The sequence below is a fragment of the Camellia sinensis genome, chromosome 5 (assembly GCF_055761805.1).
Source record: "Camellia sinensis isolate YWXY chromosome 5, ASM5576180v1, whole genome shotgun sequence".
Lineage (NCBI taxonomy): Eukaryota > Viridiplantae > Streptophyta > Magnoliopsida > Ericales > Theaceae > Camellia > Camellia sinensis.
This window is the reverse complement of record NC_138965.1, coordinates 191,675,016-191,694,205: the sequence shown is the minus strand read 5'-3', so window position 1 is coordinate 191,694,205 and position 19,190 is coordinate 191,675,016. Positions and strand designations below refer to the sequence as shown.

Sequence of the window (19,190 nt, the reverse complement as noted above, 5' to 3'; positions counted from 1 at the left end):
AATTAAAATCTGAATAAATAAACAAATAAAAATAACACTGAAAGTAATTAAATAACTTACTTGATTTAATTTCTTCGAATTATTTTTTCTGATCAAGTCCAGTGTTTAACACTGTCTCCTTAAGACAGATTCGTCCTCTCCACGGTGCTTTCAGAATTCGGACGTCTATCTCCCAGGATGAAATGATCTTCCACAAACAATAGCAGCACTACTAACTGTTTGCCTTACGAACACACTAAGTGTTTACACTCTTTCTTTAGAAAATAAAATGCAGCAAGATGAAGAATAGAAAACAGAAGTGAAATACGAAATTTCTGAATGCAAAACATCAAATGAGGATGGTCCTATTTATAGATGTGAAGGTGGCTCTTCATTTTGAATTAAACAGGTATGTAACTCTTGGTTTTGAATTGAACAGGTATGATACCTGTTGGATTTGAATTCAAACAGATAGCAAAACGGGAAGGGCCCTGTTTGGGTGTGCATTAATTCCAAAACAGGTTATTTCTGTTTGACCCGCGCCCAGCCCAGCCCGCCCGACCGACCGGACGGACGGCGGCGGCGGCGCGCGCGCGCGTGTGTGGTGATTTTTGAGTCCAATGGGTCTAGCCCATTTTGCCCATAACCTCTCCCTCTAAAACACTTGGGTACCCCTTGGGGCACACCCCAAGTATCTCACCCTAAGCCTTATAAACCCTTTCAAAATCTCCCACCAAATCAATGTGGGACAAGCCAATTTACAACCTTAAGGAATTTCCACCAAAACTCCATTTTCATGGAGCACACTTTGGCTTCAATTTCCCATTCACTCGGTAATGGTTTTGAGCAACCAAATATACCACGTGAATCACAACGCGGCATAGAACGCGTTACCACTTTAACCCGAGTTAATCGACACTCGGGGCCCACCTAAAAATAGACCTAACTTAGGAAAAAATTAACCATTTCCAACAACTAGAACCCATGTAATAATAATAGGGATATTTATAAATATATATATAAAAAAAATTATGACTTTAACTATTAATATTAGTAAAAGTTATCACTTATCAATTTTTTTAATTTTTTTTTATTAATTTATAATTTTCTCATAATAATACAAGAGGAAGGTCTATTGATTAAAATAAAGATCTCAAAGTATAAACTTTAATTCATGAATATATCATTAAATCTTAAAGTCCAATGTGTTGGTTAGTACGCTTGATTCTTAAGTCCGAATCTTATTCTTATGGGTGTAATTTCTCTCCCTCTCTTATCGATCATAAAATATATATATATATATATATAATCAAACTCAAATTCTCTAATAGAAAGATAAATTTGTCTCTTTTTTTTTTTTCTTTTTTTTTTTTCCAAACCCTAACTGCCCCCTCCCTCTTTCTCCATCACCCTCTCTCACATCCATCCAACCTTCCTACTCAAATGACTCTATTCTGACGCCAATAATAGTGGCTGCTTGATGGAATCAATATGCCACTAATAATGATAAAAAGTCATATCACAATAGGATGATAAAGATAAGGAGAAACATGCTCAAGTAAGATCCAAATGACAATTGAATATAAAAACATCGTATTATGACAGGGTAACTAAAAAAAATGACAACCATATCTAAGATCGATAAGGCGAAATAGTGAGTAACACAGTTATAATCCACGAATATGAAGTTAAGCCGTTATACTCAGAAAATTCTAACATTCACAATACTCAACCAACTCAAGGATAGGAGTATCTTACCAACCAAATCACTGATCAGATCATCTAGATATTTGCCACATGTTTAGGACCTTAACTTGGACCTCAGGGATGTATAAGAAAGTAATGAGTTAAATTATACATAATAGATATAAGTCGATCTCAAATAAAAATGACAACATCATGGCACACTTTGGATAACCCAAAGTACCAAGCAAGAAGTAATGATACGCAAATTTAATGGAATTAGAGCATTAATTTGGGAAGACACATCGTCACGTCAAGCACATGCAAGAAGTGGTATCCTTAGTCGTCGTTTGAGAACAGGTTAATTTAGTAATTTTTTAATTATTTAGTTAAAATATAAATTAAAAAAAATTAATATGTTTGGAATGATTTTTTAATTTTTTATGAAAAGATGTGCAAAAAATAGAAAGAAAAAAAAATCTTTAATTTTTTGATATAAATTATTGACTTTTTAATTTTTTTAATAATTTTTTAACTTTTTAACTAAACTAACTAGTTGCCTAAGGTGGCCTTAATTTCATTTTTTGTTTTGATAAAATTTGGCAAAGCGGTCGTGGCTCTGATACTAGAGTTGTCGTGGCTCTCAAAATGAGGTAATATTTGTTTAAATTATCATAGTTTTAATTCAAAATTTGGAGCATCTCCCAAAACCATCTCCAAGTTAAAATTTGTCATTATTCTTATCAAATTATATTATTATTAAAAATTATATTAAATTTGGCATAAAATGCAAAAGTAAAAAATTAAAATTAATAATATTAAAAATTTAGTATTTATTTTATCATAAGGTTTAAATTTTGATTTTTCTTTTTGTAATTTTTTTTCTTCTAAAAATATGTATAAAATGATGGATTGTGATCCCTTTATTTAAAAATAGAACATATATCATGTTATTATTATATCGTTTTAATAATAAATTCTATATATATTTTTATATATATAATTTAACATTTTTCAAGGAACAAACCCCACCCTTTATGTCTCATATGAATAATTTTGTAACATAATTATGTAAGAAAATGTTTGGTAGCTCAAAATTTTGTGGTTCAAATGACTCAAATCTGTTAAAATGACGTCGTTTTACATTCATTTACACTCAAAACGACATCGTTTCGAGTGATTTGAGCCATTTGAACCACAAAATTTTAAACTACCTAACATTGTTGAATTATGTATTATTAACTTTTTTTTTTTTTTTTTTTAACTTTTTCAAATTGACAATAGCTAGAATTAGAAGAATAGTTTTCAATCTAATGGACAAACCCACAAACTATCCACCTCAATCAAAATTCCAAAAACTCACCCCCCAATCAAAGATAATGATCAAAATGGGACCACCCGGCTGACAAAGGTAGGTCTTATCAGTGTGGGACCCAATCAACTTCATCATATCAATCACATGGAAGAAGTGGCTGTGTAGCAACCTAATCCACCCTCTCCCCCACATGTATCCGATGACTCATTCCCCCCCCCCCCCCCCCCCCTTCTCTCCTTATTTATATCTCTAATAAACCCTAAAAACTGTTCAAACAATTAACACTCCCTCACTGGCCACTGGTCATCTTCTCTCTTTATTACCATGGCCAGTTCTCTCATACCCATCTTCTTTGTTGCATTGATTGTTTGTGGTGGAGTAGTAAATTCAGCCTCCACCATTCCAACCAAGATTGGCAAGGGCTACCGTCTGATCTCCATTGAAGAGTCCCCCGATGGAGGACTTGTGGGCCACCTCCAAATCAAGGAAAAGAACTCTATCTACGGTCCTGATATCCCTCATTTGCAGCTCCATGTCAAGTAAGTCTTCAAACACTTCGGCCCTCTTTCACACAGTTTTTTTGTAATTATTAACTTTAAAATTTAAAAAAAAATAAAATTGTATAAGAATGTTTGCTGCAGTTTATGATGAAAAATAGTTTAAATAAGTTAAAAAAGAAAATGAAAAAGAACGGTATGTCATTTTAATGGTGTGTTTGGTTGGGAGATTTTGAGAGAGATTTGGAAAGGGAAATAGAAAAGGGAGGTAAAATGTGAATAAAATATTTTTATATTTCACCTAGTTTCACACATTTTCTCCTTTCTCTTTTCAAATTTCTTCTCAAATCTCCAACTAAACACAATATAAGTGTATTTAAAATGATCTAAATAAGGATATATATATTTTTTAATTTTTTATAAAAAAATAAAGAGATAATGTGACCGTGCTAAAAGAGTGTTTGAAATGATTTTAATAAATATATTTTTTTTAACTTTTTGTAAAAAAAAAAAAATAGAGAATTGATTTGACTAAAAAATGATAAAAAATAAAAAAATATACTTTTATAAGAAATATCAAATAATATTTTTTACATATGAATTTTTATTAAATTAATTTAATTTTTACCCTACAAATAAATTTTGGATAGAAACCTGAGAATTTTCGAGTTTATAGAATTACTAAAAAGTTATGATCCCAAAGTAAAAATTAAAAATACCCCGTATTTCACTTACTTGGTACACCTTTTAAAAAGCTAAAAGTAAGATAGGAGTAAATAAAACGGTTAAAAGTATCTATTTTTTAACTTTCAAATGATTTAAGTTTTTTGAGCTTAGGTAATTTATTACGGTTGTAAAAACTAGCCAAACATTCTAATATAAAATTTTAAAACAAAAAAGACATATAAATAGTTTCATAAAGCTACATTATGTAGCTGTTTGAGAGGGTTATATAAGTGTGTATTTTGATTTTTTTGATTAAAAAAGTAGAGAAAAAAATAATTTTTTAATTTTTTATAAAAAGATATATAATAAAATATTATAATAAAATCAAAATAATAATTTTATCCTTTTGAATTTTTGATTTTTTGGATAGTTAAATTCAAAGAGCAAAATAATAATTTTGTTCCAGTAGCCTTTAGGCTTTGTTTGGGATAAATTAAAAAGGTTAAAAAATTACTTAAAAAAAATTAAAAAGCCTTGTAAGGAAAGTTACTATTGAATTCAACTATCAAAAAGTTAAAAAGTCAAAACCATAAAATGATTATTTTGATTTTACTATAATATTTTATTACACATATTTTCGTAAAAAATTAAAAAATTATTACAAATATATATTTTTTTCTCTACTTTTTTAATTAAAAAATCAAAAAAAACATTTATATAATACATCTCAAACAACTACAAAATGAATTTAAATATAAATTATTAGTTTTTTAGGGTAAAAATTCTGGATGCATGGTCTCTCTGTTAATTTTTAATTCGAGAAAAATTGCACGACTTAAGTCCTTCACTGTTTTCAATGATTTCATGGGATTGTTTGATGCATGGTTATTATTTTTTTCTATTTGGAAAATCTATGTTGTGTTTGGTGTCATTTTATTTATAAAAATTGAAAAAATTTAAACAAATTAAAAAAATTAATTATGAAGATATTTTTAGCTTTTAGTTTTTTTTTTTTTTGTTATTTTTTATATATCAACTTTGCTTCCATGATAATGAAACTCAAATCCGTTTTAGGAATAAATTATTTTAGTTTAAAAATCAAATAAATATTATAAATTATCAGAAGCTTCTCTTTATTTTTTAACACTGTCTTCTAATAAAAAATTTAAAAAATAATTAAAGATAACATATTCCCAGACCATATGATCATTAACCTTCTCTTTTAATGGTTTGTGGGCTTTTTTCAGGCATGAAACGGACAATCGATTGAGGGTTCACATCACAGACGCAGAGAAGCAAAGATGGGAAGTACCCTACACTCTCTTACCAAGAGATCAACCTACACCATCAAAGCAAACAATTGGGAGGTCAAGAAAAAACCCAGTCACAGCTTCAGAGTTCTCAGGTTCCGAGCTCATATTCAGCTACACCGCAGACCCATTTGCCTTTTCTGTCAAAAGAAAATCAAACGGCCAAACCCTCTTCAATTCAAGCTCAGATCAATCAGACCCATATGGTGATTTAGTGTTTAAAGATCAGTACCTTGAAATCTCCACCAAATTGCCCAAAGATGCTTCACTCTATGGCCTAGGAGAGAACACACAACCACATGGGATTAAATTGTATCCAAATGATCCTTACACTCTGTATACACTTGATGTATCAGCCATTAATCTGAATACTGATCTTTATGGGTCCCACCCAGTGTACATGGATTTGAGGAATGTGGGTGGGGAGGCCTATGCTCATGGAGTTCTGTTGATGAACAGTAATGGGATGGATGTGTTTTACAGAGGGGGTTCTTTGACATATAAAGTGATTGGGGGTATTTTGGACTTTTACTTCTTTTCTGGTCCTTCGCCTCTGGATGTTGTTGATCAGTACACTGCATTGATAGGAAGGCCTGCTCCAATGCCTTATTGGGCTCTGGGTGAGTTTCACTTTTTAACCCCTATTTATTCCCTTTATTTCAATCTATGGGGTTGTTTGGAATGATTGAACTATAAGCAATTTTTTTAACAACAATGATTCATCCCACTAAAAATACCATCACTAATAGCACTAATGCATTTAAAAAGTAAAAAAAAAAAAAAAAACACAACTCCAAGACCAAAACATCACATCATTAATGGCGGGACCCACTGCCACCTAATTAGTGGGAGCACTAATTAGTGCTCCCAAGCATTTTTCTTTTTTTAATTTGTTATGAAAAGATACGTAGAAAAATAAAAAATAATATGACTAAAAAAATATATGAATACACGTTTTTAGTTTATGCCAAACAAATTCTTTCTTATGTTTTATTTTTTTTATTTGAGTTAATGTTGATGGGTAAAAGTTAGTTTCTTAACTTTGAGTTTTTTTTAGTAGGTAAAGCAACTTTGAGTTGAAAAGACTAAAAGACTACTTCGAAGAAATAGTCAGATAATCAAAGTCTACTGAGTAGTGGATGCTCGCCACATTGCCATTTTTTTTTTTAAAAAAAATTAGTAGTTCAGATTTTATCCACCTATTCACAAGCCTAGTATTAGATCCAAGTCAAAAAATGACCTAATGTTTAATGAAATAAGTAGATAAAATCTAAATATTTAATTTATAAAAAGTGTCGACTTGACACAATCTTGAAGCCTTGGATCTAATACTAGGCTAGTAAATAGTGAGAGGTACTAGAAAGAGATATAATCCACCTATTTACTAGCCTTGGATTTATCCACCTATTTACAAGCCTTGGATCTAATAAGTCATTTTCTTTTATCTTTTCCTCAAATAATGAGAGGGAGTGAGATAGAAAGAGATATTCTCAAAATATTCCTCACATATTGCAAATGCAAATGGCATTTTTTGAAGAATGAATTTATTAGTGGTAATTTCATCATATGGAAGTGATATGATAGTAACCAACCATGCTGCTGATTGAGGGATCAATTAGGTGTTTGTGAAATAGGACTGGCCAGTTGTATGAATTGTTAACATTGAGGAATTGGTTTAACAGATGAGACCCTTCATTATAATGCGTGATGTTTAATTTCGAGTCTTATTGTTTCGAATGTAACTTTCCTTCTTTATCCCTCTCCTACTTATTCAAAAATAAATAAATAAATAAAATTATATGCATTGTTGGTAAACACTAATTGGTAATGTGATTCAATAATTAGGTACAGGTGGATGTTACATCTGATTTCTTCAAATACTTGTGTTTTGTCTTTGTATAAACACTAATATAGGGAGGTTGGTTGGTCCCCCTTTTGTTATACTTCTTTTGTCACTTGTTCACACATAATTTTATTCAATCAGTGGTAATCCAAATGCAACTAGGGGACCTACAAAAATCTTGTTCTTTGATATGTAATTCTACAAAAAAATCTTTTTAGGCCCACGTGGTAGGAAAATTCAAATTGCAAAGTTCAAAGCTCTTTCTATTTTAATATCATTATTAAAGGTATTCTTCTTTTCTCCACAACTTGACAAGCCCAAGATTGGGACCTCCCTTCTTCAAATCTTTTGTATAAAGCAACAAGAAAGCCTCAGAAATCATTACAGAATTTCTGCATATTGTCCTCTTGTAATGTTTATCTTTCCCCACATGAGGTGGAAATTGGACAATCAGTGTCTGGTCTTGATCAGGATCACTGTTACCTCCCTCTTTTTTCTTTTTGGAATGGTCCCACTTAATGCTCTAACAATGTGGGTGATCATGAATCATGATATCAAGCCACATTGTGCACTTGCACTCTCTTCTCTTTTTCTCTTTCATAATAGGATTAATTTTATTTTGATTTTGACTTTTTATGAAGAAAATACAAGACACGGGCTAGTGCATTATCGGAGTAGCATGACTAACATTTATAATTTTTTCACTGTAGTAGTGTGAAAATTTAGTTTTGACTATTCATTTTAGCATTGGAGATATTCGTGTCACATGTAATTTAGATTATTGTTCCATGACCAGAAAGGTAAAGTAGCTTCTGTTAGGTTTCCTTAGAAGGTACCTTTTGACAATGCAATTGATTTTAAATTATTTTGTGGTTAAAAAAACAAAGAAAAGAAGGTGAAAGTAATATTAGTTGTTTTGTAATACAAAGTACGTGGGGAGAGAATGACCAGAAATTGAAGTTAGTTCCATCCTCGATGTTATTTCTCTCTATTCCTTTTACATGTCACAGCACCTCAAAACTAAGAAAATTTTGAAATAAATCATTTATTGCATTGATCCTTTCTACTATGTTAGTGTAAGCTTAAAACATTGAACTAATGCAATTTGTTTTCAAAGCAAAACCATTTTGTGATTAACCTACTTACACAGCTATTTGTTTTTCATATTTCGAATACTTGTATGTGGACAGTCCCTGCTTTTCATGTTTTAAAGATGGTACCTCACTTGTAGTTGATGAATTTTAGCTACTCATTTATGCCTCATTAGTACAGTGAAATTGGTGTCAGTTCCAATCAATTCATAAAATTGCGCTATAATCTCCTCTAATTGAAAAAATTTAGCCCTCTTTTCTACCTGTTGAATGTTATGGCCACCGAAGTGCCGTGCTGTGACCTGTGCATCGTGTGAAAACTCTTCTACATTCTTTACCACACCATAAAAAACCAGTAAACAATGGCAAAAGTTTGAGAAAATTTACTCTTTTTTTATGCTGTAGGATTCCACCAGTGCAGATGGGGTTACCACAACCTATCAGTAGTAGAAGATGTTGTTGAGAACTACAAAAAGGCCAAAATCCCGCTCGATGTGATATGGAACGACGATGATCACATGGATTCGCACAAAGATTTCACCCTCAGTTCTGCCAACTACCCTCGTCCGAAGCTATTGGCATTCCTAGAAAAAATCCACTCCCAAGGCATGAAGTACATTGTTCTAATTGATCCTGGAATTGCTGTCAATTCTAGTTATGGTGTCTACCAAAGAGGGATTGCCGACGATGTTTTCATCAAGTATGAAGGAAAGCCCTATCTTGCACAAGTCTGGCCAGGAGCAGTCAACTTCCCTGACTACCTTAATCCGAAAACTGTTGATTGGTGGGTTGATGAGATCAAGCGGTTCCACGAACTAGTCCCCGTTGATGGTCTATGGATTGACATGAATGAAGCTTCGAATTTCTGTTCTGGCTTGTGCACAATCCCAAAGGGCAAGCAGTGCCCGACTGGAAGTGGGCCCGGTTGGATTTGTTGCTTGGATTGCAAGAACATAACGAAAACAAGATGGGATGAGCCGCCTTACAAGATAAACGCCTCAGGATTGCAAGTACCAATTGGGTACAAAACCATAGCAACTAGTGCAGTTCACTACAATGGTGTTTTGGAATATGATGCCCATAGTCTCTATGGTTTCTCCGAAACCATTGCAACTCACAAGGCTCTTCAAGGGCTTGAGGGCAAGCGCCCATTTATATTATCGCGCTCCACTTTTGTTGGTTCAGGCCACTATGCTGCGCATTGGACGGGTGATAATCAGGGAACTTGGAATGATCTAAAATATTCGATTTCTACTATGCTAAATTTCGGGATATTTGGTGTTCCAATGGTTGGTTCAGATATATGTGGATTCTATCCCGCACCCACAGAGGAGCTTTGCAATCGTTGGATCGAAGTAGGCGCGTTTTACCCCTTTTCAAGAGATCATGCTAACTTCTATTCCCCAAGACAAGAGCTTTATCAGTGGGACTCTGTGGCTGAGTCTGCTCGAAATGCTCTTGGTATGAGGTATAAGCTCCTTCCATATCTGTACACGTTGAATTATGAGGCTCACATAAGCGGTGCACCAATTGCTAGGCCATTGTTCTTTTCTTTCCCAAATTTGACCGAGGTTTATGGGTTGAGCACGCAATTCTTGCTAGGGAGTAGCGTTATGGTGTCCCCGGTGCTTGATGAGGGGAAATCAGAGGTCAAAGCCCTCTTTCCTCCCGGTACTTGGTACAATTTATTCGATATGACACAGGCAATTACATCAACAGAATCGCATTACATAACTCTTGACGCCCCTTTGCACGTGGTCAATGTGCATTTGTATCAGAACACGATTCTCCCAATGCAGCAAGGTGGGATGATTTCTAAGGAAGCAAGAATGACTCCTTTTAGCCTCATAGTGACCTTCCCAGCGGGGGCTGCTGCTGATGGAGAAGCCAAAGGTAACCTTTTCCTTGATGATGATGAGCTCCCAGAAATGAAACTTGGAAATGGGTATTCCACGTACGTTGATTTCTATGCGAGTGTGGGTCAGGGAATGGTGAAGGTGTGGTCAGATGTTCAGGACGGTAAATTTGCTCTAGAAAACCGTTGGATCATTGATAAGGTAACCGTGTTGGGACTTAATGGAATTGGAGGAGCATTTGCAATTAAGATTGATGGAAATCCAGTTGTGGATACTTCAAAAGTGGAGATTAGCGCAACGGAACAGAAATATCCTCAAGGGTTGGAAGATGGAGGTGACATGCAGAAGAGTACGATGGTAGAGGTTAAAGGGTTGGAATTGCCCGTGGGTAAGAAGTTCACCATGTCCTGGAAAATGGGGATCAGTGGTTGAAGATAGAAAATTTGAATTTTTCTCCACCTTTGTGTGGACTACTTATCTAGATTTTATTTTTATCTTTTTCTTTTCGTTTTCTCCTTCCTAGTAATGAAATTTTTTCGAGTGTGTTATCAAGAGTTATTCGAGGAGAGGAGATGGGCTAAAGATGTGCTTCATCCTTTTCCATACAAAGAGGCTAAGAGAATGAGAGAGAGATCTTGACCTTGCTTGCTTAGAGCTTCTACATTGATGTTTTAAGTTGAACTATATTAGTTATGGAGTGTCTCAATTTATCTTTAAGTGAAAAGAGCCTTCAGAAAAGTTGAATTTATTTCAAGATGTGTTTGCTACAAACACGAATTTTTTTTGACAGAAAGGTGCACGAAAGTAGTGCATTCATCGAGGTGGATGAGAGCCATTCAGGATGAATGCAGTACATGCAAACCGGCACTTCTCTGAAAACAATACAAACACAAACTTTTTATTCTAATGTACAAGGTAGCTTTCATACTGCTAAAACCCTAATTTGATTCTTGATATGTTCAAACCCATTAGCAAATTTGTTAAAGTCAAGTGATTCTTTGACTCCCATAAAGAATCAAACAAAACATTTCAATCTATTATGCCTAGCTGAGGGGGAAAAAGAACTCTGTTTTGTAGCCGATATTCTTAGCAATGTCCGGTAAGCATTCCACACATTCTATAATCCATTTATAGACAATACTCTAAGGCCATGTTTGATTGACAATACTAATAGTGAGGTATTAATAATCCAATCAAATTAGTGTAGTATTAACTATCCCACCCCTACCCCATTACTAATAATCCTACAAATTTGTTGGATTAATTATCCATTGGATTAATAGTCCTAAACCAAAATGTCAAAACAAACATAGGATGATTGGGCCCACGGATTAATAATCCTAATCCCATACTTTAATCCTTCCAATCAAACATGCTCAAAGAAAATTAATTCTCTTGGGACAATAATTGACAAAAAAATCCACACACACACACACACACAACAGATTTTCTGTAGGGAATGATTTTCACAGAACAAGCAGAGCCTAATCACAAGGGTGCAAGGTGTATAGTCCAGTTATACCAGCAGACACTTAAAAATAAACAATAAACAGAAACAGTTTTTCCAAACCTAAATTGTCAAAAGTTACTATAAATCACACTGATCCTCAGTCTCAATCCAAAAACTTATACTTAGCACTAAAAGGCACACACATTACCATTTGAAGTTAAAAGTGATTAAAGAAACAGAAACAAATTCACAACACCTGGGGGGAGGTGGGAGGGACAACTAATACTATATTGGGGAATTTTTTCCACCTCAGACCGATGAAAAACATTAAGATTTCATATATGTATAAATGCACTCGAAAATGTCATATTTGGTCATCAGTGTATGGATATGATACTAGAATTACACCAAAGAAAGAAATAGTAGAAAAGGGAAGCATCGTTCAGTATGCAATAAATATAAAAGACCATTAATTAACTTATAAATGATGAACAATAAATAAGTTGCAATTTCCAAATGAAAAATGAGTGAGAGTACTAATTAGTGCCATCACTAATGATGTGGCGGTAGGTCCCACCCACTGCCACAATGTTGTTGTGTCTGTTTTTTTTTTTTTTTTTTTTAAAAAAAAAAAAGTGGATGCCACATCATTAATGGTTGCGTTAGAGCACCACTTTTAGTGGTCTCTATCATTGCTCAAATTAAGTTATAGAGAGAAGACAAACTGCAGGTCATCAGAGCATAGTCTAATTGTTGCTCTTTTAGATCAGATCACACAAGTGCAACAAAGTGATAATGCGGGACCTTTGCCTTACAGCCACTCAAAAATCGCATATCGCTGTGTGATCCTCTCTTTGCTCAACTAATAAAGCAAGCCCAAAATTTTTTTTTTGACAGAAAACTGTAATAAAGTCGCAACGAATATACACATAGTAAAGTTTAGAATATATTGAATGATGCACGCTTTATTGAGCTTATATATCCAAGATCCTTCTATAGAAAAAGTTTCAAGGAATTTTAACACAATAATAACAAATTTGATGAAAAAATAATGCGACATTTGAAATAAAGAAAAACTTATTTAAGGAAACTAAATTCATATGTATTATTAAAAAATCAATATTATCATAAAATATTAAAAAAGAAAGTTCAGCGGCTTCTAATCCCAATAGATCTGCAACCTCTCTCAGTTGAAATCCCTCAGTCTTCTTTTCAAGACGTCCATTGACTTCTTGCGAGAATTTGGCTTTGCACCTCTGCTTGAAAGGCTTCCAAAGAGCCCATCAGGCGAATCCTTGAACTTATCACAGATAGTAGCCACCTTCTTGTAGTCCAAAGAATTGTAGTTTCTCTGCCTTATAACAGGATTCATGAAGTTCTCGGGCTGGCTGCTTAAAAGAAGGTTTATCAATTGCCTTAATTCAATCAAGTAGCCACGAAAACTACCTTCCTTGTATATTTCACTCAATCCAGTACTGTGAAACCTCTCGTCTGCGAAAGATTCTAATGTCTTCAGATCATTGTTGATACCCATAACTGCATTAGCATTGAATCTCTTCACACTGTCACTAAGAAAAGCTTCAAAAATAGAATTGGAAATATGCTCAAGAGCCCCACTTCCAACTTTATACAAGGCATCGAGAGGTAAAATTTGCTGAGCAGTTGACATAAGGGTATCAAGGTAAATAACCACCTCATTTATGTACTCGTGTGCGCTCGGCGGTGGATCGTCCGGAGTCCAATTCACATTTTCTGTAAGTGCCATAAACTCATCTAACTTGCAGTTCACCAAATTTAGCAGAGCAAGGTAAGCCGCATCTCTTGATGTTTTAAGAACCACCTTCGACGTTAAACTAGCCTGAGGCCTTCCAACAGAGCGGATCGGGATCCCACATTGCTGGGCTGCATTTTGAAGAAAAAAATCACAAGCCCTTTCTAGAACAGCTATGTTTGCAGCAATCTGCATTGCTTGAGAGACACCAGTGGTACCACTGTAAATTGTATTGAGTATAACTTCATTTAATACATCAATCAAGAGCCTGTCCAAATACTTCTTCACATAGTCAAAAAAATTCATTTGTCCACCATAAGACAAGTAACTGACTGAGTCCTTTATGAACGATCTAACAATTCGGCAGCAATTGGGTACCATGGAAGAGAATGGTGCAATATAGGGGAAAGCTGGCATTATATCCGAGGTTTGAAGATGGAACATCAGAACATTTGTTTGGTAGTCTGACTCCTTTTTCATTACCATTTGCTCACAGGTGTCGTTGGCAAGAATATCGGTGATTTGTTGTCGACACTCTGTTAAAAGAAGCTCGTGGTACTTTTCACGGCTATGGTTGAGAATCTCAAGAATTGAACCCACTTCATAACCATATTGCCTAAGTGTTGCCCCAAGAAGAGTCACATAATCCTTGACCAAGAGAATATGGCTCGCGGTGTCCATATGGGAAAACTGTTCCTCCAACACTGATGTCACTTTAGCAACAGCTGTTTCCCACATCGTCTCGACCTGACTAGCCAATAATAGCCCACCAGCAGTCCTCAAGACTCTATCCTCCACTATAAAATAGCCTGCAATTTGAGCTAAAAAGGTCTGATGGGATTCAAGAAATGGTTGGGTGGAAGATATTTGCAAATCTGAACTTAGCTGCAACAACCGATTCTTGTAATAGTAATCACGAAACTTCTCTGGGATTCCTAGGCAAGTGTGAATGTGATATGCCCGATGAAGAGGCGTGAGGTCAAATTTCAGAACTGAATCTTCATCAATTTCTTCAACATCCAAAGTATATGGAAAATCTTCTAACCCTGAACAACTCTGTTCCTCGGCTTTCCTCTGACAAGCTAGCGTTTCCTCATCCCTCTGACGAGCCAATGCAGCATATTTTATTGCCGTTTGTCCAATATCTTTTGCAGTGCTCCTTATGAGAACTAGCCATTCGTTAACTTGACTAGTGACCTTTTTCTCAATATGTGATTTTATTATTGGTATTCTCTCCTCTATAAGCATCCTGAGCGTCTTGACGGGAATATTTTGCAGATAATTTTTCTCGATCAGATCAATGGTTTTCAGAGCAGGGTAAAACCGCAATTCAGAAATGTGATTGTTACACTTGACGCATAGATCCAACACTTGAACACAGTTCCTTGATCTTTTAATGGCTTCAGTGACATTCTTCTTGATTGAATAAGATTGGAGGAGCTCATCGAGTTTGAGAAGAAGAGAACTCCCAACCTCTTGCAGCCTAAAATTATCACTTGCAAGCTCACTTTTTAGCTCTTCAGCATCAACTAGGACACCGCGGAGCTCATCAACAGCAAGAATAAATTCCTCGTAGTGTAGCTTACAGAGCTCCTCAATCTCAACTTCCTTCTTCTTGACTACAAACTTAAGTTGGTGAAGTAGTGCTTCGGGCCTGCCCATCTCAAAAGCATGCTTGACCATAGGACCCAAATCCTCGCCATTCCCAATCAAAGTTGCAAGAACCAAGTCCTCGCCGGTATCCCCATTCTCCTTTAGAGTTCTCCTCTTGGGTTTTGCATTCATAGTTCCGATCAATCCTGAGAAAAAAAAAAACGACAAATCCATCTTATCAAAGACAAAAATAAAAGATACCTATTCAATTGGAACCCCAAAAAATGGAAATGTAGAACATTGCTGGGAATTATACTTCAGAGACAGATGGATCTCTTAACCCGTTCAGTCTGTTTGGGAATTCAGGAGGGAAAAGAAAAGAAATAATTTTTGAATTAAGAGAGAAAAGACAGTAGTGTTTTCTCTCCCTCTTGTTTGATTACTGTGGAGATAAAAGAAAAGATCTCTTATCTTGTTTGGACAACTATGTAAAAGAAAAGAAGGGAAAAAAAAACCTCTTACCGGTTATATTATCAAAATAACATATTATGTTTTTATTGCTTTAGTACTTAGATGAAATTTTTTGTTATTATAAAAAATTAGTAATCAGCCCATTTTTTTTGTTTCTGAATCTCTCCACTTCGGAGAAAAAAAAAACGAGTAAGTTTTAAGACAATCCAATTTCCCTATATTTCTTTTCATTTCTCCTGTTTCTTTCCTCATTAATCCAAACAGGCGATAAAGATCAAGACAAATAGATTTCTTTCTTTTCTCTTGAAATCACTCAATCCAGATGGGTTTCTGGGAAAATTAAAAAAAAAAAGTTTGACTATGTCCCTCTTCAGATTTCGCATTCCCCAAAACAAGCGAATGTCTACCAACCAATAAAAATAGAACCAAAAAAAAATAAAAAACCTGATTTAGATAGCAAAACACATTTGAATCAGCAGTTGGATATGGGTCTTCATCAATGAAACTATTACTCATTTTGAGTCCCTACAAACATTATATAAATGTAATCCTGTAAAATTTATTAGCTCCCATATACACATACCCAAATGGGTTTGGAGGGCAAAAAAAAAAACACAAAAAAAAAAAACAAGAAGAAGCAACAAGCTTACGAATTCAAGCAAGGAAGGAATTGGAAATTCTGTTGAGTCTAGGGAACTAGTGAAGACTATCGCGGTTTCTTCCGGAGATGTGAAGTGACCGGAGTAGGAAATGCAGACGCCGGAGAAGAGAGATAGAAGATGGGTTGTCTGACTTTTATTTATGTTATAGATTGGGGAAAAGTTTTTGCAAGATTTTGAATTTTCCAAAGTGGGTTTGCATATGCCGATCATGACAGAGTTCGGTGGGTTGCATACGAGAGAGAGAGGGGCGGGGTTTCATAAGTAGTTAGTTGTTATGGCTGTTGTTGCTGTTGTTTTTTTTTTTTTCTTTTTTGTAAATATAAAATGATTTATTGAGCTAAATAAAGCTATTAAATTGGCCAATATTTTTGAAATAAAATTGTTTGGTGAGAAGGATAAAATATTATTTTGAACAATTTTCTCTTTATTTTTACTCTACTATTATTAGATTACTGTGTAGGCCATCGTCAGATCACCATTGACACTAAAAAAATTGTCATAAAAGTCGATTGTAACAATTGGTGATGGTGATATGAACAAATAAGCAGATTAGATGGATAGTTAGGTCACATGTGAACAAATAGAGGATGCCACGTAGACAATAGTTGGACAAATATATAAAACTTGAACATATAGATGATATAAACTGATAAACATATAGATATAGATAATATGATCTTTTAAATTGTTTTGTCCTTCTAACTACAAAATAATAGACCTTAAAGTTATTGTCTCAAAATTTTTAAAATTGAACTTATGACTTGATTGTCTAATATTATAAGCCTTTGTTGAAGAAAATTCAAAGATGTTAAATCTAATATCCTAATATGTTTAATTACTACTACTAAAACATGTGTTCTTAAATTTTTAATTAAATAAGTGAAAACAAACTTGTGTTTACTTTGTCAATTTCTTTAGTCCCGAGCACACAACTTGGACCATTTCAATAACTTCCTCATTTCCAAGTTTTTGGCTAACTTTAGAGAGCTTCTTTCCAATGAAATAGTTCTAACAGTTAGCTTCCCCATTTTAGGAAAGTGCTATGGTAGTTCCTCAAATATAGCTAGTCACGCAATACACTCTAATTTTTATTTATTTTTAATGACCATGTCCAATCAAATAATAAAAGTATATAAAATATGAGAAACTTATTTATAAGTCATTTTTCAGACATTTATGGTAGGTTAAATCCTGTGTAATTTCTTATAAAGTCTCAGGTCCTATTTAGATATGAATGTATTCCACAAGATCATACATAAACGTAACGTAACGTAACGTGACGTGACACTTACATAAACGTAACGTAACGTGACACGTTACGTTTCGCAAACTTAATGAGTTTTTATTTTTTTAAATTGAATGTGAAGATGTTGCTAGTTTATGTTGGTGTCACGTTACGTTTCATATATATAGGAAATTGAATGTTGTCGTAGATCATAGGTGTCACGTTACGTTACGTTTATGTAGATATGATCTATGGTAACATGCAATTTCTTATATAAGAAATTACATGTTACCATAGATCATAGGTGTCACGTTACGTTTATGTAGGTGTCATGTTACGTATAGGTGCACTACAAAAAAATTACTTTTTTGCGATGGCAAAATGTCGTCGCAAAATACCCAAAACGTCGTCTCCAAAGGTTTTTGCGACGGTAAGTGGCTTTTTGCGACGGCAAGTGGGGGGTCGCAACAAAGAGGGTTGCAAAAGGGTTTTAGCGACGGCATAACGCCGTTGCCTTTTTTTTGCGACGGAAAAATTTTGTCGCAAATAACGTGTGAAAATCTGAGTTTTTTTTAGACGGCACTGTGTCGCCGTCGCTAAAAGGGTTTTTTGCGACAGCAAAAATACCGTCGGTAAAGGGTTATTTGAGACAGCATCTGTTGTCGTCACTAAAGGACTATTGGCGACGACAATAACACCGTCGCTAAAGGCCTTCCTTTTCAACCAATTCCCCTATCTTTTGCGACGGCAGTAAAAACCCTGGTTCAATTTTCTTTTTGAGACGGTGTATGTGGTGCCGTCCCAAAAAAAAAAAACTGTATTAAAATTATTAAAAATATGAAACTAACCTGTATTAAATGAAAAATAACTAAAAAAAACCAATAATTACATAATAATATAAATACATACATAAACAAAAATTGGCACATAATGAAAATTCATAATGTTGTTCCATTCATAATAATACATAAATAAAAATTCATAACAATAAAAATTATCCCACTACATAATGTCGCATAAGACATACATAATGTTGTTCACAAATCTAAATAACGTAAATCAAAACCAAAAGTTTTCGCCATGATTCTTCCGTGGGTTACAAAAACAAAAGTTGGTCATAATCTTTACACGCCCGCATTCCACAAGAGGCAAACTGCTACTCAGGAAATATCTGAAAATAACAAAATAAAAATAATTAATGACAATATAATGGTGTTAATATTTTAATTACAGAAAAACATAAAAAATTAATTACTATATAATTACAAAGATAGTTTAGTAAATAATTTTGGCTAGACAGAAATCCGGCCCTAACTCCCAAACCAGAAACTCGATTGGAGTTCTGTCTTCTCCCACAAGTCTTTCATGCCTAGGTGGTCGTTTGTGCCAAGTTTCATGCTAAATCGACGTCGTTTGGTGATTTTGGGGAGTCAACACCTCGAATTCAAGTTTCTTAAGGAACTAATTTGCCTAGACCGAAATCTGCCTCTAACTCCTAAACCGGGAACCTGATTGGAGTCCCATCTTCTCCCACAAGTCTCTCATGCCTAGGCAGTCGTGTGTGCCAAGTTTCGTGCTAAACCGACGCCGTTTGGTGATTTTGGGGCATCAACACCTCGAATTCAAGTTTTTTAAGGAACTAGTTTTCCTAGACTGAAATCCAACTCTAACTCCCAAACCAGGAACCCGATTCGAGCCCCACCTTCTCCCACAAGTCTCTCGTGCCTAGGCGGTCACATGTGCCAAGTTTCATGCTAAACCGACGTCGTTTGGTGATT

General features: G+C 34.5%; 2 protein-coding genes across 3 annotated transcripts; one reads left to right on the top strand and one right to left on the bottom strand.

The window, feature by feature from the left end:
• Nucleotides 1–3,138: 3,138 nt before the first annotated feature.
• On the top strand, nt 3,139–10,957 carry LOC114288912 (alpha-xylosidase 1). Its single transcript, XM_028232529.2, has 3 exons — nt 3,139–3,516; nt 5,388–6,070; nt 8,790–10,957. Exons 1-3 carry the CDS (start codon nt 3,302–3,304, stop codon nt 10,670–10,672), a joined length of 2,781 nt encoding a protein of 926 aa, XP_028088330.2. The 5' UTR covers nt 3,139–3,301; the 3' UTR covers nt 10,673–10,957.
• A 1,678-nt stretch (nt 10,958–12,635) lies between these two features.
• Nucleotides 12,636–16,935, bottom strand: LOC114288911 (exocyst complex component SEC15A). Of its 2 annotated transcripts, XM_028232528.2 has the most exons (3): nt 16,176–16,432; nt 15,970–16,050; nt 12,636–15,260 (listed from the first exon to the last, which is right to left on the bottom strand). In XM_028232528.2, exon 3 carries the CDS (start codon nt 15,244–15,246, stop codon nt 12,877–12,879), a length of 2,370 nt encoding a protein of 789 aa, XP_028088329.2. In that variant the 5' UTR covers nt 15,247–15,260; nt 15,970–16,050; nt 16,176–16,432; the 3' UTR covers nt 12,636–12,876. The 2 variants fall into 2 exon arrangements, with proteins under 2 accessions (XP_028088329.2, XP_028088328.2); XM_028232527.2 differs by lacking the exon at nt 15,970–16,050 and having other exon boundaries at nt 16,176–16,935.
• Nucleotides 16,936–19,190: the final 2,255 nt, after the last annotated feature.

Coding starts and splice junctions, on each gene's coding strand:
- LOC114288911 (XM_028232527.2), bottom strand. CDS start 15,246: ATGAATGCAAAACCCAAGAGGAGAACTCTAAAGGAGAATGGGGATACC.
- LOC114288912 (XM_028232529.2), top strand. CDS start 3,302: ATGGCCAGTTCTCTCATACCCATCTTCTTTGTTGCATTGATTGTTTGT. Junction 3,517..5,387: donor CATTTGCAGCTCCATGTCAA/GTAAGTCTTCAA, acceptor GGCTTTTTTCAG/GCATGAAACGGACAATCGAT. Junction 6,071..8,789: donor AATGCCTTATTGGGCTCTGG/GTGAGTTTCACT, acceptor TTTATGCTGTAG/GATTCCACCAGTGCAGATGG.